Here is a 24,581-nt window from a genome sequence, read left to right as displayed (position 1 = left end):
ATGTAGACATGTGTGCAAGTTTATTTTTAGTACAATGTAAACCATATACCATATATATATAATTATGTCTCCAATTTGGCTGAAATCATGACCTTTAAAATCTTAGCTAACTTTTCCAAGAGTAACAACAGTAACTTATGTCACTAATAGACTATTATCTATGAAGTAAAACAGTATCAACACAGCTTTGAAATTGATATAATGTTTTGTAAAAATTTATTCATGTAGGAATTTAAAAAGCCACTTCCTTGAAGGTGCATGAAAGGAGTTAACAATGACTGGTCTGACAGACTGCTTCAGGCCTAGGCTACGGATTGTCAATTTACGTCCCACCCCCCTGCCAAAAATGAATTTCCGTTCAAGTGTTCATTTTTCCTTTGCGGCCTTTCTGATGAGAAATTTTTATAAATGTTTACATCTTTACAGACTCACCTGAGATTATACTTGAAATCAAAAGCGTGGTGAAAAATTTCAAAGCTTTAGAACATGTCTAATGGTTTCTAATCGGCACAAACTTGTTTTCTTCAATGTTTGTCAGCCATGATAAAAATGTGGCAGGAGGTCAAAGGTTATTTCCGATAGTCCGAATAGTCTGTTTTAGTTTGTTATTACACTAACAATTAGCCCGTAAAATGCGCAGAAGTAGAATTCAGGCCACCAAGAAGTTAATATGTTCTTTGCGACATCAACCATGTTCATGTAGGCCTTAATGCTAAACACAAGTGGAATTTCAATTTTACTTTGCACAAAAAACAAACAAATCTATTCACCTCCAAAATTTTTATTAAGCAAATACTAGAAATACAAACATATAGATAAGACTGAGAAATACACATAATAGGCATTATTAAAATGTATATCACAGAATTAAAAAATAACCATAAATTATGTGAACATACAACAACGTTCAGAAATATATCACAGTTAAGAATATTTTATGTGTTTCATTACAAAGAAACACAAATAAATATAAATATTAATCTTTAAGTCCTTTATAAAATCTCTGCAGAGCACAGAGCATTCAAAACTGAGGTTCTGTTTTTTTGCTGCTAGTATGCATGTATATAGAATCAAATTAACTTTAAGAGTAAGAGGAATATATACACAATTATTGTACAAGAGATGGTATATAGGTTTTCCAAAAATTCATATCGGGGGCATTGATAGCATCAATTTGCACCATTTCCATTTTCAATCAGACATCTGTGGTTCCTGCAAATATATCAGTGACCCTGATATACATAAACTATTTCAAAAACCTCTTTACAATCCCTTTAAATAATATAAATAAGAAAATGGCTGATGTTCTATATTGGCCTACTCCTATTCACAACACTGTTAAATTTTGGTCTCTTTTGCAGTTCATCTGATTTATCTAGAACAAACTTGGAGGATATCCCTGGACTCCTGAAATATAAAATAATTGAAATTAGTACAAAGTGTGCAAATTTCTTACCCTAGAAATCACTCTCTGAGTAATAGAACATAAACAGACAGTTTTTCAACAAAAGGTAAAAAGGGTAAAAATTACTTGCATCAAGCATCATGTTGATATAAATGGATATTAAAAGAAAATTTTAAGTTTGTTCCCAATTTGACACTGACAATGTTAAACAACAAAGATCTGAGCAATCTCTTTGTAGTTCACTTACGCCATCAAAAGTTCCATTGTAGTTTGAGATTCTTTTGTCTTTTTATGATTTTTACCCAGCACTAATGTTTCTATATTGTGACACTGAAATTGAACAATAATAAATAAACTATATAATATGATCTAAAATTACACTAGGAAGAGGTAGAAAATGCTAATGTGGAGATTTAAATAGGGCGAATACAATGCTATAAATATAATAAAGCTAAAAATATTTTAAATGTCATTAAATCTATTTCATCATATTCAATTTCAAAGCCTCACACATGACATAGAATGATAGGATCTAAATATGATAAATCTGGACCAACATTGGTATTGACTGTTTTCTAAACCCTTGAAAAAAATAAGCTATGCTCTTCAAACCATTCATGTTACTATGTTATATCAGAATTATAAACTGAACAGGGTACTAAATGTGTATCTATAAGTTATGATACTGACCTTTTTATAAGCTCTAAGAGCCTTTTCTATATTTCCCTGAGATAGATGAACTGAGGCCATTAGTTTATATGTATCTGATACAGATTCAGAGTAATCACCAAATACTTCACATTTTGGATTTATACTAGATTTCAATATATTCATTGCTTCCTGCAAATATAAATATTCATATTCCACTTGTAACATTTCATTTTTGTTCATGGTCAGTGCTTTATTTTCCTTAGACTCATATGTAGACTCTCACTAAGAAATATCTCTTAAAAAATTGTCCCTCATAAGGAATAACTTACATCATGTCTATCTGTTCTAATGAGTAACCTTGCTAGTTCATCTTGTACCTCTAGAGTTTTAGCATGATGAGGTCCATATACAGTAGTACAGTTCACTAAACATTCTTCTAAATAACTCTTTGCAGAATCTGAAATAGTTAAGTTTGAAAAAACACTTGATCCCTTCATTATACGTTGTTTAAGCCTTGTTATATAGTTATTGTAATAAATGTAATGTTTTTTCTGGAAAATTGTTGTTAATATTATCCAAAACTAAAAAGCTCCAATATCCAATTTGCACATGATCTGTACCTAGCCGACTAAGCTTACTAATTTAGTAGTCTGTCGCCCTACCTTCTGCCTCATCACGACCAGTATTAGCGTAAGCTTGAGCTAAAGACAGTGCTGTATCTACTAGTTCCATACTTCCATCTTTGTAGCTAATAATAGAGGAAAGAAATAGATCACAATGTTGTGATCATCACATAATAAATGACTGTCTAGCAGCCAGTTCAAGACTCTTGTTAACACTGTACTGCTAAAAAATCTAGTAGTTACCTCCCTTGAGTTGGAACTGATCAATGCCTTGAACATCCCTAGAACAGACATTTCTATAAATAAATACTTTTTAATCAATATTTTTAATTTGAATATCAAATGAATGGAGTTTTACGTCCCACTTTTCTGCACCATGTGGGCTAATGAAGACGGTTTAAATATCAAAAAAATTAACTTACTGGCAACCAGCAATAGAATGTGCTTGTAAAAACTGGTCTATAGCTTTCTCATGATTGGCATGTCGACCTTTACTCTGTTCTAAGTATTATAGTTAAGAAAAAAATACAAAAGTAAACAATAAAGATTTACTAAAGACCTTCTAACCTTTACTAAAAATTTAACTTCAATCTCAAAAAAGGGGAACATCTTTGATTAAAATGAGCCATGATTAAGCAATGAGGGGGTGTTGAGACCACAAGTTTAGTGTAAAATAACATCAATAAATTCAAAAGGATATTTTTCCATATTCTTGATAAACAGGGATAAGTTCCAGGGCATCTTCCCCATATCTATCTTTCATTAATTCTAAGGCTTTATCAAATTCAGCACTGGATAAGGCATGTTTCTTCTGCTTACTATGTAACCTGCAATAATAACACAACATGTTTTAACTTCAATTAGTGCTCAATGTGTTATTGCCTAGTGAAAAAATGCACAAAATATCTATGAAAGAGAAATCAACCCTTCAGATGTTACCATGCAGATTTGAAAAAATCATCAGAACTTTTCATTCTTTCATTCATATTTAAGAAAGAAACTGGTACAGATCACCAATTTCATTCTACAGTTTGGTTTAGAAAAATTTGGAGATAAAACAAAAATTTTTTATGCTTCTTTGTCTTGCACCTTATTGGAATAATGAAAAAAAGATGAAAATAATGCTATAAAATCTTACCTAGCCATAGCCAATGATAGACTAATATTAGTATCATCTACTTCATCAGCATTGACACACGATAGTTGTTCTCTTTCTTCACCTATTCTACTAGCTTTAGTCAAACATTGCTCAGCTTCAGGATATGTGAATAATAGTTAAGGATTGGCAATGCTTCATAAATAGAAAACTTTCCATTCATTTTATTTCCATCAAATTAACTTCTTTACAATTTGTTTGTGAAAAGACTGTAATTTATGAGAGGAATTTCGTTGACTCAGTATTTTAGGATAAGCATTTTTTGACAAATGTCAGCAAGAAAGAGCCTGAACACCATAAACTAGTTTTAACTAAATGCTCATCTATATCTATATAAAATTGTAGGACTGATTATCAAGTTCTAAAAGGATATTTTTTCATACCAGTGTAAGCTTGGCCCAATGTACGATATATTCTAGTTAAAACATAATAAACATCAGCTTTTTCTTGTTGTGTGCTTGTTGTATGTACTCCATGTAGCATCACATTTTTAGCGTTCTCTGAATGATATTCTGCTTGAGCTTTATAATCTAGAAAATAAACATAATTACTTAAAAACTATGACACTTCCAGCTTGGAGAATCCACCTTTTCTTTATGTTTGTGTTGAATAAGCCAGGGTATTTTCTGCAAAAGTAAATTTCATTACAAAGACAAGTGTGTTTGAAATACTGGTATAATATAAAGCAAAGCAAAATACGCTACCTTTTAGTTCTAAATAAGCTTCAGCTAGATTGACCTGACTTTCTGCATATTTCCAATGATTACTACCATAAACAATTCTAGACAGAGCAATACACCTGGTATACTCATGAATAGCTTTGTCAACCTGTAAATATACAGTAATTACTTTAAATCTTAAAAAAGTTTGGGTTATTGTCAACTAGGTCAGTGCCACAAACAAAAAATATTTTAAACAATACATTATTACTAGTGTTACTTTAAGCTCTGTATCGTAACCTATTAGACCTGTTACATGCAGTGTTAGATTAGTTTTTTTGAAATAGAAAACTTAACAGTTCTGTTCACCTGCTGAATTACAAACTAGATTCTTTGTGATCGCAACTTGCTCATCATCCTTCATGTTAAAAACTGAATATTTTACCTTTTTTTTAGCAGCAAATTTCTTGGCTCTTTTTATGGCCAGTTTTAACTGTTCATCAGGTGGTGTCATATCAATATTGACTTTCTTTCCATTGACTGTTTTAACTTTTCTCATTCCGTGTGAGTTAGTACTTCGAGCTGGTGAGGCTGGACTAGCAGTTCTCTCGTCTTCTTCTGAGTTGCTACAAAAATTTATCAATAGTATTAACACAAGATCTTATCAAATCAAACAAAGAAAGTCATCCAAAAATTTCAATTATACAGATCACTTTTCAGGATTAAAAATGTTGGTGGAAGTCTAGACAGTTGTAACTTTGTATCCCTTTTCAACATTCTGTTTGATTCTATTTTCTGTATGCCTTAGCCTACACTTGGATGGTTTTACTATTTGATTTTCCGGGAGGTGAAATAGATTAATTAGAGACAGAGTATAATGAATAATAAATAAGAAAACATATCAGATCAACTGTCAATCAAATCTGTAAATCTCTAAAGTAACGATGCTATCGATACACAATGGTCTAGGAGCTTACAATCTGTAGATAAGAGATATTATAGATGATCTTACACTTACAAAGAATCATACTCGGAATCATAATCTTCTCCAGATTCATCATCTCTGTATCGACTTCTAGAATTACTGATATCAACTACAGGTATAGATGGCTCAATATCAGACATTTTGTTAGACTATCCTGAAAGACATTCAAATGAAATCAAACTATAGGATAAACTGATTTTGGAAGTGTGAAATAAATGCTTTATTATAAATACTACTACATATGGCTTGGAAGGTGCACATAGAACCCTAGAGGGGAGTTAGATGATAGCAATTTGACAGCTCATACATATCAGATGTTGTTAGATACTGGCCTACTAAACACAGAAATGAGTTTTGATTAACTGTCAACCGGTCAACTGAATAAACCAGGCCAATTCAAATTCACACTGTCACTGTCACTGTCAGTCACTGAGTCAGTGTGACACTGACGTGTTCAGTGAGTGATGCATGTCCAAGCAAGAAAAATTGGAAAAGGAGTTCTAGGCTGAGTGTTATATTAAAGTTTAAACGATTGCTCTATACAGTCTAAACATAGGTAATTCTTTATTCAAACAGCAGAATACCTGAGAAGAAACATAAAGGAATGTGGTTTGTTTTATCCAATTAATGTAATTTGTTGTTTACATCAGCAACAACCACCATAACATAGTCTGGATTTACAAGTCTTACAATCAGTTTTCATTTTCTTAGCAGACTGGGTAACAGAGACCGGGATTGCAGGTGCTTGTTAAAGCTAGCATTTACAATTTTCGTAAATCACAATTTATTGTTTTCAAAAGTTTCAAAATTCATAGTGAAAATCCGAGCTTGTAAAGACTATTTAGGGAAAATTAACCTAGCTCAATCCATTGCATCAAAACAGAAAAGTAACTAGTAACGGGAACAAAATAATAAGAAATCGGCTTTAAAGAGTTATGCTTTCTCTTACACTAGGGGGCGCTTGAGTTTGTTGCCAAACAGAAACCAAAAGTAGAAAAATAATGAACACAGAGTAGAACTTAACTGAAAATACCAATTAAAATGAATGTAAGTAGTGTTTTATTACTGTTAGATTACCTAAACCATCTGATACATGAATATGGAACATGACATATTGGATGAATTAACAATCTCTCCGAAATGAAGATTGAAGAACAAAGCATTCTTTTTTCTTAGTTGTAGAACTGCTTTTTTATTTGTATTGGGCTACAGAAAATCAAGATTCTCGATTTCGTTAAATCTTTGTCTACTAGGATTAATTTTCTGCATTTATTTAACTATTAAGTATGTGTGTGCATCCTGAGCACTATTGACTTAATGGCCTTGCTTTACTCTTTAATCAGATTTTAAATCAGTAGCCTACCGGTATCTTCTCAGTAGGGCCTATGTCTGACAATTACAAGTTTTCTTTTCATTTTCAGCATTCACTGATTTTCAAACAAGAGCAAGGTTAGTTTATGTTTTTATTTTTTGCTTACTACCTTTCAAACAAACTGAGCTGATTTATCTTTTGCTTTGAGTATTACATTATTTTAGGAAATCAGAAAAGAGAATGATTTATTTTAGTAGGATAATCTAATAATACATTTTTCCAGCTCATAAAGACAGTATATGGACGTGTGCCTGGGGTAGAAATGAAAAAGATGGAATTGAAAATATTGTCTCTGGTTCAATTGATGACACAGTTAAAGTTTGGAAATGGTAAGATGATTTATATCTTAGTACATAACTTTTACTTTTTTTCTCATAGAAAATCTTGAAATTTTTTCAGATAGAATGGTGTGCCACCTTAGATGCCCATGTAGCTTGATGAAGACATATTGATGTATTGTTTTTTTTTTTTCAGGGCAGATGAGAAGTTAGATTTAAGATTTGTATTAGAAGGACATCAACTAGGAGTTATATCAGTAGATATCAACCCCACTGGAACCTGTATCCTTTTTTTGAAAATTAGGAAATTATGAACTTCCACTTGTGTTTTTCTTTTTGATTTCTGTATGGAATAAGGTGAAAAAAAGCAACAAGTAACTATTTCTACAGAAGGCACAAGGATAAAGTTAGCTTCACTAATATTAATATTGTTAAAATGGAAATTATACTAGAGGTGCAGGTAATTTTTTTCTTATAAATCGGAATTAGTGTGTGAAAAATATATATTGTGTTGAATTCTTAATGAAGAACCATTTCTTAAAATGTCTTCATATTTATTGTCTGTATGATTCTTAACCCTGTTTTTAGTGGCAGCAACAAGCAGTTTAGATTCTCATGTTAAAGTGTGGGATTTAGAAACAGGAAAATTAGCCAAAAGTATTGATGCTGGCCCAGGTTAGTAAGAGCTTTTCCTTTTGTTTCTAACTAATAAAAAGGTAACAAATTGCTATCTAATCAGATAGTCTACTTCCATTCTGTGAAATTGGTGTATGGTTTACTTGATCAATATTGCAAACGTTAGTCATGTTAAGTTGGTTTGCATATTTTATCTATTATTCCGATTGGAATACATGTATTGGATTTTAACTTAAGATAATTTTTTCCATGTATGGTTAAAATGTTATAATTTTGTTTCAGTTGATGCTTGGACAGTTGCATTTTCACCTGACTCCAGATTTTTAGCGTCTGGTAGTCATACGGGTAAAGTGAATTTATTTGGTGTAGATTCTGGTAGAAAAGAAACATCTATGGATACTCGAGGAAAATTTACCATGAGTATAGCTTATGTAAGTACTTTACTCTTTATATTGGACCTCTGTTTAACCATCTTTTGCATATTTGTCCATAATGACAGTTTTAATCTATATACCACAGTATCAAAAGAGCAAAAGAAACTGATAACATGTTAAATGTTCTGTTTTTCAGAGTCCAAATGGAAAATATATTGCGTCTGGTGCCTTAGATGGAATTGTTAATGTGTTTGATATGACCACAGGAAAATTAATACACACTTTAGAAGGTAGTATTTTTTGCATATTTCTATTCATTCATTTTATCAATTTTGAATACAGAATTTGAGCTTTATACTGATTCTTTGTAGCCTTAAAAATGAACAATGCAATATAATCACATAACTGATATGATGCCCATTTAGGTTTTGTTTGCATGAAACAGTGTTTAACAATTATATGTGCGATTTGTGAGACTAAATATTGTTAATTCTGTATTTTTCAGGTCATGCTATGGCTATAAGATCAATCTGTTTTTCACCTGATTCTCAATTATTAGTCACTGGTTCTGATGATGGTCAAATTAAAATATATGATGTGTAAGTATTACTTGTATATTTCATGGGTTTTCACACATCGATAACAGTTTATATTAGACTGAACTTTAATTTCTTTCGATAAAATTTGTTGTCCTTTGGCTCCATCCTCTCCAAGGTGGAAATAAATCCTGATTTATCCCAAAGATAGTATGATAACACTGATGTGTGCTATTGACACACTATTATCTTGATTAGTCCATTCATTAATTGATGTAACTAATTATATATTTCAGAGAACATGCTAATTTAGCTGGTACTGTATCAGGACATGGTTCCTGGGTGTTAAGTACAGCTTTTAGCCCTGACAATACACATTTTATATCAGGGTGAGTTGAAGACTTGCTTAAACGATTTTTATAGGCAACTGCGGTTATATGATTATTAAGAAAAGATTCTATTTTCCATGTATTGCCAGTCAAGAACAAGACTTAAGTTGTGTTCTTTCATGTCTCTGGTCCACATCATTCATGATATTGTTCTATATTTTCTTGACTATGTTACAGATCCTCAGATAAAACAGTGAAAATATGGAATGCAGGAACCAGACAGTGTGTTCACACCTTTTACGAACATACAGATCAGGTAGTTATTTAATATTACTTTATTATTTTTTCAATATTTTGTACAATATCATATCACAGTAGTGGTCAGTTGATACTGTATAATTGTGAATATAATGCACACCCATTCAAACCCATTGAGTGTCATTTTCCCTGTCTGATCATAATATTGCCTGCAAACTTTGTTGCTTAAGTTGTTCTTATTTAATTACAGGTTTGGAGTGCGAAGTATAATGGATCTGGAACCAGAGTAGTGTCTGTATCAGATGATAGAGCTTTACATGTATATAATTGTCCTATTGCTACTTAATAATATCTCATACCCACTTCATCATCTTGTATATACATTTTATCATGAAATCTGTCTATATTATTTTTAGTAAATTGAATGCTTCCTCCAAATTCCATGTCACACAATTTTTATGAGTGTCATTTTTCTCATATAAAGTGTCAGACAAACTTTTACCTTGAGATTTTTTTAATTGAGGATTGGAAAAAGGAGCCTTGGTGAACATAAATCATGAAACATTTATTTTATAGTGAATGTACAGTCTGTTGTACGCAGGGCATCAGTTTATAGTCCCATACACATGACAAGGCATTTTTTCATGTCAGACTAGAGGAAACCAGGTTGGGTAATAACTTCTCCTCATGTTGGGATTGAAGCCTGAACCACATTACCAGCATATATAACCATATAACATAGACTTACATGTATATATTGTGAAAGAAAGGAAATGATTGCATTTTTAATTCATTTATTATAGAATTTAAAATTTGACTTTATACAATGTTTGGCACTATAAGTACAAAAATAACATTTAACATATAACATTTCAAAACTTTATAACATTTGAGTTTGATTAGACACTTTTAGATTACACTTTTACATCCATATAGACTTCTATCACTTCTCTTTTCATCTGATAATCTCAAATTGAGCTGTTGCATAAACTTATATTTCACAATACATATAACCATAGTAATATTTTAATTACCATTTTAGATTGGATTTCAACACAATGTTTTAAAGGGATATATTAGAATATACATTATATATAGTATATCTTTCATTTTACCAGGTTTAATATGACATTCTTAGTCAAATAAAATAAATCTTACACAAGAAATAGTTATAACCAAATTGCAATTTTCCAAATGTTAAATTTCATCAGAAGTGATGCAACCACTAAATCTGAACATAAGCACTATCAGCTGTTTAACCCTGTAATTCTGTCTAAAAATTTTGAAGGCAATTTCTTTTTACTATGTTCAGGAGAGTTGTCAACCATATGAAAACTGTCTTCAACTGTCTTTTTACAATAGGTAAAAAATAAACGTTCAGAAATTGTTAAAATAACTTCTAAATCCATCTTTAGGCTGAAAAGAAAAATAACTGTATTACTACACTGTTGTTAGAAGCTTATGTATTGTTTAAGACAGATGGGGATCCATTGACACTGAACAGGTCTGTTGATTCAGCTCAATTTGTCGTGTACACAAGTCATAGAATCAATGGCAATATATCTTTACATATTTCCATCTTGGAATATTACATGTTGTTTATAAGAGAATATTTTTTGATGACTTAACTTGACACTTACTTATTTATACAGGTAAAAACCATTCCAATATCAGAACATTTAAACAATTCATCTCTTAATTCTATTAATAAGGCCACACACATAAAAACTTCAAATGTATATTCTTTTGGTTCTAGTGGAATGGTTCGCGTATCACCGCCTATAAGAAAACAGACCATTCCAAGTACAAAGTACTAAGTACACAAATTTGTTTGATATTGCAGAAATTCAGAACACAGAATGACTTGAAATTTGAGGTCTTAAATGTTCTTTTGAAGGACAATAAAAACAGAATTAATCAAAACAATTTGAGAAAGGACAACCAAAAAAATAAATACAAAACTAAATCACCTGTATTTGCAAATTCTTTCATTTCTTCTCTCCTGACAGCTGTTTCAGCCTCCATTGAGGAGAGCTCTAAATGTTGACTACTTAAAATTTCAAAACATTTTAATGAATCTTGGAATGTAAATTCTCTTTTAAAGCCCAATAACAACCATCTGAAAAATAAAGTAAATTATATAAATATGGTTGTCTGTTAGGTGAGTGAGAAAATCCCTTGAAAATTTGGTGAAAGCATATCGGAAACATTAAAAGTAAAAGTTGTATTCGGTTATTGCTTCACTAACCAAATCTTGCAGTCAGAATTTTGATCACAGGATTGGGCAGAGGGAGTCTATTTAGCGTTGAGAACTAGGAACCAAAATGACGTCACTGATGTGTCCAATCAATGCCACGATGACACTAGCTCCAACATTTTCCTTGGTGCAAAGCTTCAGATCAGTTGGAGTTAAATATATAGAAGTCTGCTCACCTGTGACAGAAAAATAAATTACCCATGTCATGACACTCAAAATGATGTAGTAAAGAATTATCAATTTCTCCTAATAACATCTTTACTAGTTCTGAAAGTAAAGGTTTTGAGAATTTGTTAAACCATAATCTTTTGTAAACGTCTCGTTTCAGGCTTTAATAAGACTTGTCAACTAATAATTCTTTTTCTTTAGACTTGCATCTTGTCATAATTAAATCATGTCTTCTCTAAATGAAAAGAAAGGTGAAATAAAATTTACAAACCAATTTTTTTGACCATCCCAACTTCCATAAAATCTTCTTTTATCTTTTCCATATAATGATAAAAACACCAGAAAGTCTCCACCTGTAAGCAGATATTATATAAATCAAAAGACTACTCGTTTCCATCCTTTCAATTAAGAAAAATCGTCCCATCATGTACAAAACCAAAAATTCTTCATTTTTGAAACACACGAGACTTTTCCAAAACAAGAACTTCACTAAATTGCCAACAGTACTGAGGAGGATAAGAGGGAGTTGAAAAAATAGAACATATCTTCATTAATCCAGTTAGGGTAAAATGGGGACATTTGTACAACTTAGACATATATCTAATATACCCTATCTTGAAGGGGACACAATTCCTCATTAGAAGTCCTTAAAAGTGACTACACTCATAAATATAATCCATACCTCTGATCCCATTACATACAGAAATCTAGCTAAAATGTCATTCATTCCTTGAGCATATCCTAAATCCGGACTAAAACCAGCAAATGTTATTAATATTTCTCTTAACTCAGTTAATCTAGGATTACCAGCACCCCTGAAAAAAATAAGGTAAGAAATAAATAGTAAGGATAGTCAATTATTGCCACCAATAATAGTGACTTCACCATACCCAATACTGTCGTAGGTATGACAATTCAGGCAAGGCATGTCCATATTTAAGTCAAATCTAATGCCTTAACAATTCAAAATAACAAGAGCAAGAAAGACAAAAAAAATTACCTGAAAAATTCCTCATCTCTATCTGTTCTAGGTACATCTTTATCTATAACTCTTATCTGATTTTTTAATTCTTCTATATCTAGTCTTTGTCTTTGAACATATACCTGTTAAATTATAAATTTTATTGCCAAAATCAGAGTGACATATGATTAAAAAACTTTTGCTTTTACTTTTATACCTACAGAATTCTGGAGGCATACTTTTCTTATTTTCAACAAAAAAAACAAACAACGTAACATCACAGAGTGGATATAGTAATACACTTCTAAGATTCTTTGTGCAAATGGGAAAAAAACCTGGTACTTACTTGAGCTTGAATTTTCATAAATTCTATTTTCTGTTCCATATCAGGTGTATTTATATGTTCTGATATATTTGTTTGGTCTAATAGTGAAAGATCTAGTGGTCTAGGGGTATATTTAGTTTTTATCTCTGTATCTATTTTACTACTAGATAAGAAATCACCAGTAGACTCAGGGTCATTGTTGACAGACTGAGCTGATTCAGCTGTATCAGGTAACTGGTAAGTAGATACTAATAGCTGATCTATTAAGGAAGCTGAAATAATTATGAATTAAAGGGATTATAAAGAGGTTTTTAAGTTTTTAATGTGTTTTTGGGACACTGATAGCATCAATTTGAGACATATCAATTATGTAGAACCGAAATTCCACTAAAATTAAACATTTAACAGACAAATGCAAAAACCACAGAAGTTGGACTTAAAAAATGGAATGATTATAAAACAAATTTTAGAACAGAATATTGATTAGCTATATTCTCAAATAAAAAATGTTGCTGCTATGCATTGGTTTGTTCAAACACAAGATTAAAACATGGCAATACAGAATACTTACCACCAGGTTTGGAATCAATAACTAACATTGTCTTCCATCTATTTTTCAATTCATGATATTTTATTATATAATCTATTAACAAAGCATCTCTTTCTCTGCATAAAAAATATTTTCAAAATCAATTACTTTATCAATGAAATTTCAGTCCACAATAGTCAATTTATTTTCAAAATTTAAACGTTAATTTTGGAAATTAATACAAAAAATTGGGTCAAAAAACATTTACATACCTTTTTGTAGATGTGCAAGGATATAACCCAAACAAAAACTGCCATACTTGCTTTCTTATACTTGAGTCAACACTTCCTGAAATTCAACAAAAAGATTTCAAATACAAAAAAATGTTCCTTTTACTGAAACATAAACCTTTTATTTCTCACTGGAACACCATTTGAAAAATTAAATCCCAGAGCAGTATCAATTCCACGGTTAACTTTTCATAATTGAACGTTAGAACTCAAGATTATAATTTCAGTTACCTAAGAATATTGCCTTTCTCAACCCAATTTCATTGACTAGTCTACCATCTTGATCTAAGAAACTTTGAAATTCTTCTCCTGTTAATGGTTCTGTTCTGTTACTGACTGGGGTATCATCTGTTAATTTGATAGAAGGTGATGAGGCAATGTCTGGTAATATATCTATTGTTTCATACGATGAATCTTCACTACATGGTCTGAAATAGAATGATAAACATGGATGGGTAAGTCTAAGGATTATAAAGGGTAATGTTGTACCTGTATAGTTATCACACCAGGTAAGTCCCCAAATGAATATTGACTCCTTTGGCAGAGTTTGAGAATTTAAATTTTCTGTTAATTCTAAGAGATAGCAGCCTAGATCTCAACCTATTTAACTTAAAGTTGTGCTGTTGTACAATTACTCAAATGCTCGGAATGAGACAGTGTTACTACTTGGCCTAGGAAAGGTCTACAAAGTGAGAGCCTATTTAGTTACTGTTACCAGTACTCAATTATTAATTAGTAGACCATATACATTTTTGTTACTTAAATCAAATCCTTTGATTGAATTAATAAAAACCTAAACATGATATTAGCAGTTCTTAGCAGATGAAAGAAGTAATTTTGGTCTGACTCACACACCATTCGACCATTAGTAAAGACCTTAGTAGGTTTAAACACCATTAATAATCTATAACGTCTTTTGAAATTGGATTAATTTTATCCGAGCTTAATAAATGGGACCTTTTCCCACTTGTCCAATTTTTAGGCTCTATTTATAAAAGCTTAAATAACAATATTACCTTTGAATAATATTAATTGAAGACATCGCTGTTTACTTATAAATGAGTTATCTTTCCTTAGGAGGCGTTAGTCTCGTTTGACAAGACCCAAAGTTTAGAAGTAGGGAAAATTGGGACATTTAGCCTGCCGTTGGACCAAAGGTTTACAAAATCTAAAAATACATTGTTGTGAGTCTCTGGTTTGGAAATCATAGCATAGAATTCGATTTAATTCATTGAGGGGATGCTATTCAATGAATGTATGTCATAGGTTTGCTATTACGTAGTTACAAGGGAACTCTGGTCAAGATGTTCCTAACTAAGGCCCAACTGCTCCAACAAGGCCAGTCAACTAGCCTAGCACATTCGAAGTAGTCAAATTGCTTATATTAAAACATATTCATGAGAAAAGTAAAAGTTTTTGTAATGTCCGTGAGAGATTATAAATCTTCCCCACTTTCCCCTTATTCATTTTCACCTGGACAGTTGCCTCCCTTTAATAGTGGAAAGGTGGGCGGAAATAGTCACTTCGAAAATGGCCGCGATGAAATTTTCCTGTGAAGCGTTTGTGACTGAAAGTTGATTAATTAGGATATGGATCTTCGTTGAACAACAAAAACGTGTTAACTCAATAGGGAAGTATAGGTGTATACACTTTAGAAATTTTAATTGGTCATCATGTCGACGAAGGAATTATACACGAAGGTGAGTTTTGTGTTGATTTTGTGATCGGTTTGTTTTGTTTGTGTTGTGTCAATGAAAGGGAAGTGTTCATTGAACTTGACAGTCATCACCAATCACCTGTTGATTAGATTACTTGTAACTGATGATTAGATTTTAATTAGAAGTCACACCAATCCTGTAATATAATCCCAAATTAATATTCATAGCTTAGACATGGCCAAAAATATGTTGATGTTTTTCTGTTTAGTCATAATTCATGTCATTGCATGAAAACTTCTCGAAAATGTAAAATGCAGACTCTCTTATTTTTTAGATAACTTATTGGTGATTATAATAGCTTGCCCCATTTTTCACAGGAGGTGGGGGGGTATTCCTCAGAAGAGTCTGAGCACTATTAACTATGAAGTCACCAGCATAGAAAATAAATAGAACAAAATATTTGCTTATGTAGTTCAAGCATAATTATGGAATTTAGAATTTTTGGGACAAAAAGCAACTTTCTAGTATATAGATTATTGCTTCATATATAAGTGATGGTATTCAAATATAAACAATGTGAAGGAAGTTGATATAAAAATAGAAGGAGACAATGTTGTAGACCTATAGGCTATTATATTTAAACTTATTTGTATACATACAAACAGTAATTCATTCTTTTGAATAAATTTATCAAAAAAAAGTGTCAGTCACAAAATTTATGCAGCAGTCTATCTTCAACATTAAGAAAAATTTTGCACCAATAAATGAAATATTTCATATGATGATGATGATATGTATCAGATATATCACAGGACTGACAAGTAGGCTAGGTTTTAAATGTCAAAATTGACTTGAAACTTGTATAACCTTCACTTCACATATTAATGCAAAAGCATTTCAAAAGCTTGACATTAGATAATATTATAGTATTCTGTCTGTATGAATTTTAAATGGAGACACAAATCATATACAAATGTGGAGACCTCAGAAAAAAGGCAAAATAAATTTTTTTGATTAGTTATGAGGTGTAAGATAAAGAAATATTTATGAAATGTTATAGGATAATGAACTCTAAATGATAAGAGGCTTAATTAGTAAAAGTGTAAGAGAGTGTTAGCCAACATGGTTCAAATCTTGGGTCAAGTTATTTAATTGATATAAACTGAATGAATTAATTAATGTGTCATTAGATCAAAGATTGTATTAGGATAATCAACAGTAATCTAATTAATACTAATAAGCTTGTATTTGATCACAATTATTCTGAGAAGTTCATACTAAGGCTGTATTTTTCATAATGGATTACTTCTAATTCTCTCTACTCTCTTGTAATTCTATTCTGATTATGCCATTTTGTATTACCTGGTTAAAGCGGACATTTCAGAAGCACAGTCAGGATTTTTCTTTTATGACTTAGTATTTTTTTTATTTGGAACTTTTTATTGGGTCATTACCTCAACACATTTCTTATTTCCTTGGTACCATCTTTCCTTCGATTTACCAATTAGTCACAAATTGGAATGGAAGAAGAAAGTAGATGTTGGTAGATAATGTAGACTAAAATAAAGTCAATAGAACACAGACTAACTATATTTACTTAATGAAATTGTTGACACCTTGAGTTGGGATCAATGACAATAGACCACTTGTATAACTTACTCTTACTCTGGGAATACTAAAAATCTACACCTAGGCTTTTTAATGACATACATTTTTTGAAAGATGCTAAATAGATTTTTTTCGGTATAAGTTCTTAATGAGTATTAACATGTTTACAAACTGAAATTGTTCACATTTTAAAATAGTCTACTCAAGACATGATTACTTTTTAGTGTTGAAAATTAAAAAAAAATCGATGACATTGGATGAGCTCTTGTCATATAGAATGATATATTATTAGTCTGTTGTTCTTGACATACAAATAACAAAACTGTTCTATAGTCAATGTTTTAATATCTGATATATATGACTGTTATGCCCATTGATCTTTAAGGACTTAGTGTCAGTTGCAGGAGAGTTTAGAATTAAGAAAATCCTCAAAGATGAAACATTTTCCCATATTGAGTCCTAGTTTACAAGTTGAATCCAAGTGTGTCCTATATTTGTCAGGGTTGGTCAGAGATTATTGTATCAAAGCCTCTATTTACACTGGAATTTTCAAGTTGAAGAGTCAGTCAGCTTAGTATGTCCGAGTTAATTAGCTCAGTAGAAATTGACAGCCTCAAGAAAGAGCAAAACAATAATAATATATATCACAAATTGACATCTGGATATGATTGTACTTAAGCATATTTTGCATCGGTATGCAGTCATTCGATTTAAAGTGTGTTACAGTTAAAAACTTACATTGAAGATATGAAAACTATTTGTATTACAAGGGTGTCAACTCATCTGTATGTGACATATTATTTGAATAGATGACATTTTTTCCCATAATATTATCAACTGTACAGCCTTATTTTGGGGTATGATTCATGTGACCTGTTTATTGATTGTAAATAGGATTAGGCTACTATTAATTTATGAATAGTTGATATATTGATAAGCATCCAATACCCTAATATAAATAATTGGAATAGATAAACTAGTCACCTTCTGACCTTCACCTGTTCTTAATTATTTAACAAGTTTTTACAATAAAAGGGTGCTTTAAGTTTTTCTTGGTGTTTTGCATAGGTTATTCTCTTTCTTTCCTCATGAAATAGAATGATAATTGTTCCGTTGTTGATGATTCCATGGATAACCAGACAACATATGTTGACCTTGGCCAGTGCTTCTGTAACACTCAAAACTACAAATCAAATTGAACAAAATAAGAGGCTTAGAACAATACTAGAGTTTGATTTGAGTGTCAACTGTTTTCCCAATGCTACAAATTCGTTGATACAATTGTTTGGTTTACACAAACCTCAGTTTTTCTTTGTCAACACTTTTAAGGTGTGGCAGAAAGCAGGTTTATTTGTTTATGAAATTTTGTTTGTTTCATTCTGATATCTATTATTGAGAATAACTTGTATATAAATTGTTGTCTTATTTCAGTATAATGGGTTTGAGTAGATGTTAAACTTTTAGAACTATAAGGAATTAGAAAATTAAATGAACATTTCAAGATTGATGGTATAGGCACACTCCTTCTTTTATTTGAGGATATTTCATCTTCTAAACAGCCAATGTTAAAGGGACACATCACGATTTTCTTGGGTTGATTTGGGAATATTAATAGATAGTCTTCAGAAATACTAGAACGTCTTCAGAAATACTAGAACAGCACGAAAATTGTATAATTTCTTCAAATCTACCTCAAACGTGTTATTTCACTTTCTATATATGCATTTCTATATATAAGGCATAGTCTCAAGAAAAGACAAGTCATCATGTTAACTTTACAAAGGGGATAATTCTAGCCGCACATGGATTTGAAGGTCAAAAGCATAGACATAATTCCTATAAAGTATCTATATTTTCATGTGCTTTAAGTTTGAATTAATTTAATAAGTATTTCTGACATCAAAATATAAAGAAAAATTAAATTCTGGAACAGTTTCTAAGTGGTTTCTTTTCACTGAACTAAATGTGGCTGAAAACACGCTTGAAAAAATCTTTATTGTAAGAGAAAATGTGCACCTTGAGTTTACAGTAGTAAGAAATGTGAGGTATATAGCCAACGCCCATTAGTGTAGGTCAACAATGGTCACCAATTAAAATACTTGAATATAGAATAGATATACTGTATGTCAATGCCCATATTTATCTCACATAAATATTTTTTAGTCCCCAATAGGTGTTGATTTTCCAGATTGTTTTGATCTATTGACCAAGGCATTAGTTTTTTTTACTAAATAATATGTGTGTTGAAGTTTAGATCTATTTTGTTCTGTGCCTTGATCAGCATATGGCTTATCCCCATGTTTCTTCTGAAACCAAAACAGTATTCCTGAATAGAAATATTGGGAAAAAAGATTCTAAGTATCTAATAATATACTCACCTTTGTATAAGACATAAATCATAAACTTCCATCCAGTATAAATCACAATATAAATTCAAGTATGACCATGTATATGGCAGCCATCACAAATGGTTGAAATTTCTGACTGGTTATTCAGAGCCAATTATATGCTGTTAATGAGAAAATTGGCCTGATATTGTATGGTTGACATTTTATAATATTATAACTATTAAATATACAACCCTTTCCTCATTATTCAGCCAAGATGGCGGCTAGGGTTTTGTGACATTGCATTCCATATGGATAAGATTTTAAAATTTTGGGGTGGTTCTTCTCCACCTGTGTCACCAACCAGAACTAAACCAAAAACAAGGACTACTGTTCTAGAAATTGATAGTCCATATTCCAGATTTCAGTTACAGTATGTTTTAAGGAATATAGAAACTGAGGATAGATATGTTGAGGTAGATTTTTCTTTCCATCAAATTTGTTTTGCATGTTATTGAAGTTGTTCTATATCTATTTGATTTGAGATAAACAGTTTCTTCCATTGACTGAAATCAGTTTGCAAGTGTTATAAAACCATCCTTGGCAAAGTATTGGATGTAAAAAGTATACAGATAAGCTACTGCGATAATTCCTGTTTCCATTTCTAGCCTATATACAGATATTTTGTGTTTTATGTTTATTGTGGTTGTACTTTCCTGAGTTAAAATGACAGTGTCAATGGCTATGTTTTGCAGATCTCTAAGAAAGACGAAAATTCAATAAAGCTTGGCAACAAATATTTATTAGGGGATAAATATTATTGAAATTATATTCCTAGACTATCTAATTGAATTAAGATCACAATTTTGTTTTCTTTTTGGTTTTTTGATATGTTTTTGTCTCCATTATAGTCTAACATGTTTTAGTACAACATTAGATCACAATGGAGAAGAAATATATTAGAAAACAAAAGAGAAAGAAAATTGTAACCCAATTTTTAATAAAATTAATTCAAAGTAGATTGTAGACAATACAATATTAGAATCATTCTGGGAAGATAAATAGACAGTGACTAAAGATTGAGATCAAACTACACTGTGGAGTGAGTGAAGGGAATTGTTAGGTTTACGTCCAATTTGACAGATAACACAATTATTGGAAATCAATGTTTATATAGAGATGCTTGGATTGCAGTTCGGAGGAGACTAGTAGGAGTTTATACTATATCTATTCATCCTTCTATTCTACTGTTGATGATAAAAACTATTGTATTTTCTACTGATGTTTATTTAATTATATTTGATTAGTTAACCTGTATCTTAAGAGCCAATTAAAATGTCATGAGATCAGTTTCCTTTTTTGAAGGAAGATAAATGCTTACTGAAAACCCAATCATCTTGCAAATGAGCAAATTAAGATAAATCCAATTAAATCTTGTCAGAAGTATCAGTGAAGTTCCAATCTGTTTTTACAATTTTGAGGGCCAAAAAAAGCATCAAAGTCAAGAACAAGAAGGCCACAGCCATTCAATTTTCAATAAATACTTAAAGTTATTACATAATGTTAAGCTGCTGTGAAGTTTACTGTACCAATCAAGCAAGTTAGATTTAAAAGAGCAGAAAGTAAGGAATTATCTTTCTATTTTTCTATTTGTAGGGGGCTCGAATCTGGATTCCTGATGTTGAAAATGTATGGAGAGCAGCAGAATTATTAGAAGACTATACAGGACAGAAAACAACAGCTATAAAATATGAAGAGGCTGAGGTATGGTATTACTTCTCTTAGTTCCTCTGCCAGTCCCTATTGTTATTTTTAAACCATCTGAACCTTTTAAAATATTCCTTGGAATTTTGAATCTCCATTGCTCCCAGAGCAGTACTCTGTTTCATAAAAATCTCAAGATCAAATGTTACTGAAAAAGAATAGATTTACATGATGTTTAAATCAAGATTTGTGATAAATGACTTATAAGGAAACTGTTGTCTGAACTTCATTGATTTGCTTTTGTGTTTTGCTGTGGTTTGTCTCACAACAAATGCTTTAAATTTTAATTGTCATGAGTATTAGTAATGTAATCAGAGCCAGACATCTATGAAACAAAATGAAAATGTTCGCTTTACTTGCTGGTATCACATTACAGAATTAATCTCCTACATGCAAATTTCCAAAATGGTGTTATGAATAGGTTAACTTGGCTCTAGCAGTTGGTTGAATGTATACCATCCCTGCTCATGACTAAATAAAACACTGGGATGTACATGTTAGCTTACTTTTATTCCCAAATAATAAAGATAGGTTATGAATGCTGGTTATTATGAGGTAAAGGGTTAAGGGGCCGTAACTCCATAGCGATCACCAGTTACGTATACCTACGAATAAGAATAGCGGTCAAATGTGCGAACACAACTCTCATGCAACTGAATTGTAAGTTGAGTTCGGAACTCATGGCCACTTTCATTATTCGCAATTAACAGGTGTGAGGGCACCTTTAAACAGATAGCTGAAATTCAAAATGAATGAAATGTAATATTTGTGTGTTTTAGGAATATTGGAAAGTAAGTAGAATGATAAGCATGGTATATCATTTCTAGGCTACTATATATAATTATAATATTGGACTGATTAGATTAGATTTTGAATATTATCATAGGCTCTCTAGACGGCTGTAATATTGCACCTTTATTATTCGAACCCCGTTAGTTGGTGATCCAGTCTATGACACAGGCAAAAACTGTTCAATAGGCTCAATTTTTGTAAAAATTGCAACCAATTCATATTTGAGCTTTTTGAAGCTCTTATCTGATATTATTAATTGGGCTCTTTTCTTGTATCAACTTATGTGATTTGATTGGATCAAACGCTACAAAATATAGCAAAATATAAATCTGAAAGGGCCCTGATTGAATGTATTTACTGGTGTACAATCCAATTATATTCCTGAATTCCACAATACAAGAAAAGATTTTATAGTCTTGTAGAACCTCTAAGGAGTTTTGCAATATTATTGCTGGTACTAGACCATTTTAAACTAGGAAAATTGAATGAAATTTGATATTAATTTCTCCCTGCAACTCCCCATTTTCTCTCTCCCATCTTAGTTCTAGCTATTGGTCCTGTCTGTTAGAGTGAATTGTTTGATTAATATGTTTGCTGTGAAATCATTATTAACTATTTCATTTCAGCATCTTGTCATTTTTGTAATTAGAACTTTGCAATTGTTATTAATAGAATAATAAGTGGCATTTATTTGAAAATTAGTGATCATCAGTTTTTTATTAATATTAATTGGGTTTAATGATAGCTGAGCATCATTCTAGAGATCTACTCTTAGAGGGATTCATTCCCATCTCATATTAGCCTTTGTCGTCAAAATATTGGATAAATTGCCTAGCCTGAATTTAAGTTCTTGTAGAGTGACGAGGGTTTTACTAAGTCTTCCTCGATATATGAAGGCTATAAGAGAAAGGACCTCCTCTGCCTTATCTTATCAAGATACATTTATGAATTTTAGACTCAGAATTAGACTCTTATAAGTTGTAATTTATTAAAGATGTAACAGGGCAATAAGTGAAATGTTTCTCTGAATTCTATACCTGTCTTCTGAATCTTTGTTAACTGTTAGGGGGAAATGATTATTTGCCTTATTAGCTAATTCTAAACCCTTTCAATAAAAAATCTTTTGTGGGTTCATTACATAAAGTATCATAGCAGTAGTTAGATTGATTTATTTCAGAAATTATATAGCACAGAAAAGTGATAAACAGTTAGGCAAATGATACTAAGACTTTATCTTATTTCTCGATTCCTGCTGTTCTTGTATCATGCCCTCTTTACTTCTGATACCATGATATTTCTGATAACTAAGGTCTATTCCATTATACTTTAGATGAGGTCACCAAAATATAAACCATCAATATGTTCTGTAACATATGCCAATAAACCTCCTGTTACAGTATGTATGTTCACAGTTGGGTTCAATGTGTTACTTTACTGTTCATTTGAAGGACAATTTTAAATCCCTGTTTTAAGGCATGAATTGTTTTAATGTTGATTGAAAGAATGATTGTTATTGTTAAGTTTTTATTTTGCTGTTTTTGCATGAAGATTTTTAATACTAATGTAATGATTTTAGTTCATATTTTACTAACATTGTGCCAAGTTCGATCATGAAATATTAGGTTTGATAAGAAGCTAAATAAATAATGATGGCCAATTCCCTGTTTTAAAAAAAAATTATCATCAGTCTTTGGATCTCAATTTTAGCTTTGAATATTGATTAAATTGTGCTGTAGTATCTTAGTGAAATAGTTACATAAAGATGACTATATCATTGTGTTATTGGTTAGTGTATCTACTCAGTTGATATTGACCAGATGTGTGGGAAGAGAAATAAAATGATATTGATGTCAGAATATGCAAGATCACAGTATAGACTATAGAGATATTCTTCTTATAGATTATGTTTGAATAATTGACACAGCCATTAGGTGGCTGTTAAATTTTATGATGAAAGGGTTCTACTTTGCTTACACAGCATTTTCATTAGAATACATGTATTATATTATTAGACTAGAAAGTTATCACTAATTCTTTACCAACTTAACTCTGTTGTAACTATTTAAAAAAAAAATATCAAAGTTCAAATTGTATTCCAAATATTACATTTTCCTGAGAACTTTCATCTACAAATGTGAAATTATTTCTGTAGGAATCAACATTAGACATAGATAAGAATAATTTACCACATCTAAGGAATCCAGATATTTTAATTGGTGAAAATGATTTAACCTCACTTAGTTATTTAAATGAACCTGAAGGTATGGCATCCCAAATATTTTTATGTTTTAAGTCTGTAAATAAGTATAAGGTGGCAGAATTTCAGGCAGTGATCTAGGATTCTAGCTTGCATAATCTCTAATTTTGTCAAATCATGTATCATTCTTGGCCAGAATAGAGAAGGCAGCTGCCTCTACACAATTTATGGTCCTGTATTTTTGGGATGTTTACAAAATTTGTTTCTATAAAATTATACAATAACTGTGATTAGATTTGACCATGAAGAAAGATTACAACATGAAAGATGAATTATTATTTTATATGATATATTATATATTGTTATATTTTCAGTATTATATAATTTACGAGTGAGGTTTTTAGAGTCTAATCTTATTTATACTTATTGTGGTAAGTAAACTT

The 24,581-nt window shown here is 31.0% G+C and overlaps 4 protein-coding genes across 4 annotated transcripts in view; 2 read left to right on the top strand and 2 right to left on the bottom strand.

Moving 5' to 3' along the window:
• Positions 1-767: 767 nt before the first annotated feature.
• Positions 768-6,149, bottom strand: LOTGIDRAFT_233473 (hypothetical protein). The gene is made up of 13 exons (XM_009059983.1): positions 6,064-6,149; positions 5,513-5,633; positions 4,940-5,120; positions 4,540-4,663; positions 4,219-4,365; positions 3,818-3,932; positions 3,401-3,506; positions 3,102-3,175; positions 2,719-2,804; positions 2,386-2,513; positions 2,096-2,245; positions 1,653-1,735; positions 768-1,407 (listed from the first exon to the last, which is right to left on the bottom strand). Exons 2-13 carry the CDS (start codon positions 5,617-5,619, stop codon positions 1,308-1,310), a joined length of 1,401 nt encoding a protein of 466 aa, XP_009058231.1. The 5' UTR covers positions 5,620-5,633; positions 6,064-6,149; the 3' UTR covers positions 768-1,307.
• Positions 6,150-6,208: 59 nt separating this feature from the next.
• On the top strand, positions 6,209-9,762 carry LOTGIDRAFT_217484 (hypothetical protein). Its single transcript, XM_009059982.1, has 12 exons — positions 6,209-6,220; positions 6,434-6,526; positions 6,901-6,928; positions 7,075-7,180; positions 7,326-7,411; positions 7,718-7,804; positions 8,048-8,196; positions 8,336-8,429; positions 8,645-8,738; positions 8,972-9,064; positions 9,242-9,323; positions 9,513-9,762. The coding sequence occupies exons 2-12, from the start codon at positions 6,521-6,523 to the stop codon at positions 9,606-9,608; spliced, it is 921 nt and encodes a 306-aa protein (XP_009058230.1). The 5' UTR covers positions 6,209-6,220; positions 6,434-6,520; the 3' UTR covers positions 9,609-9,762.
• Positions 9,763-11,179: 1,417 nt separating this feature from the next.
• LOTGIDRAFT_122298 (hypothetical protein) lies at positions 11,180-14,234 on the bottom strand (the record flags this gene model as incomplete). The annotated part of the gene is made up of 9 exons (XM_009059981.1): positions 11,180-11,381; positions 11,696-11,786; positions 11,959-12,040; positions 12,370-12,502; positions 12,688-12,791; positions 12,995-13,125; positions 13,545-13,639; positions 13,775-13,850; positions 14,024-14,234. Coding segments are annotated over 9 exons (1,125 nt in total), but the record flags the coding sequence as incomplete, so codon positions are not given.
• A 6,810-nt stretch (positions 14,235-21,044) lies between these two features.
• The window catches only part of LOTGIDRAFT_122399 (hypothetical protein), a gene marked incomplete at both ends in the record, with an annotated part of 33,965 nt that continues 30,428 nt past the window's right edge, over positions 21,045-24,581 (top strand). The window contains 3 exons of the mRNA XM_009059980.1: positions 21,045-21,149; positions 24,094-24,202; positions 24,513-24,569. Coding sequence (XP_009058228.1) covers positions 21,045-21,149; positions 24,094-24,202; positions 24,513-24,569 — 271 coding nt within the window. The remainder of the gene's footprint in view (positions 21,150-24,093; positions 24,203-24,512; positions 24,570-24,581) is intronic.

The sequence above is a fragment of the Lottia gigantea genome (genome assembly GCF_000327385.1).
Source record: "Lottia gigantea unplaced genomic scaffold LOTGIsca_40, whole genome shotgun sequence".
Lineage (NCBI taxonomy): Eukaryota > Metazoa > Mollusca > Gastropoda > Lottiidae > Lottia > Lottia gigantea.
Note: the sequence above shows the minus strand (reverse complement) of the source record. Positions and strands in the feature narration are given on the sequence as shown.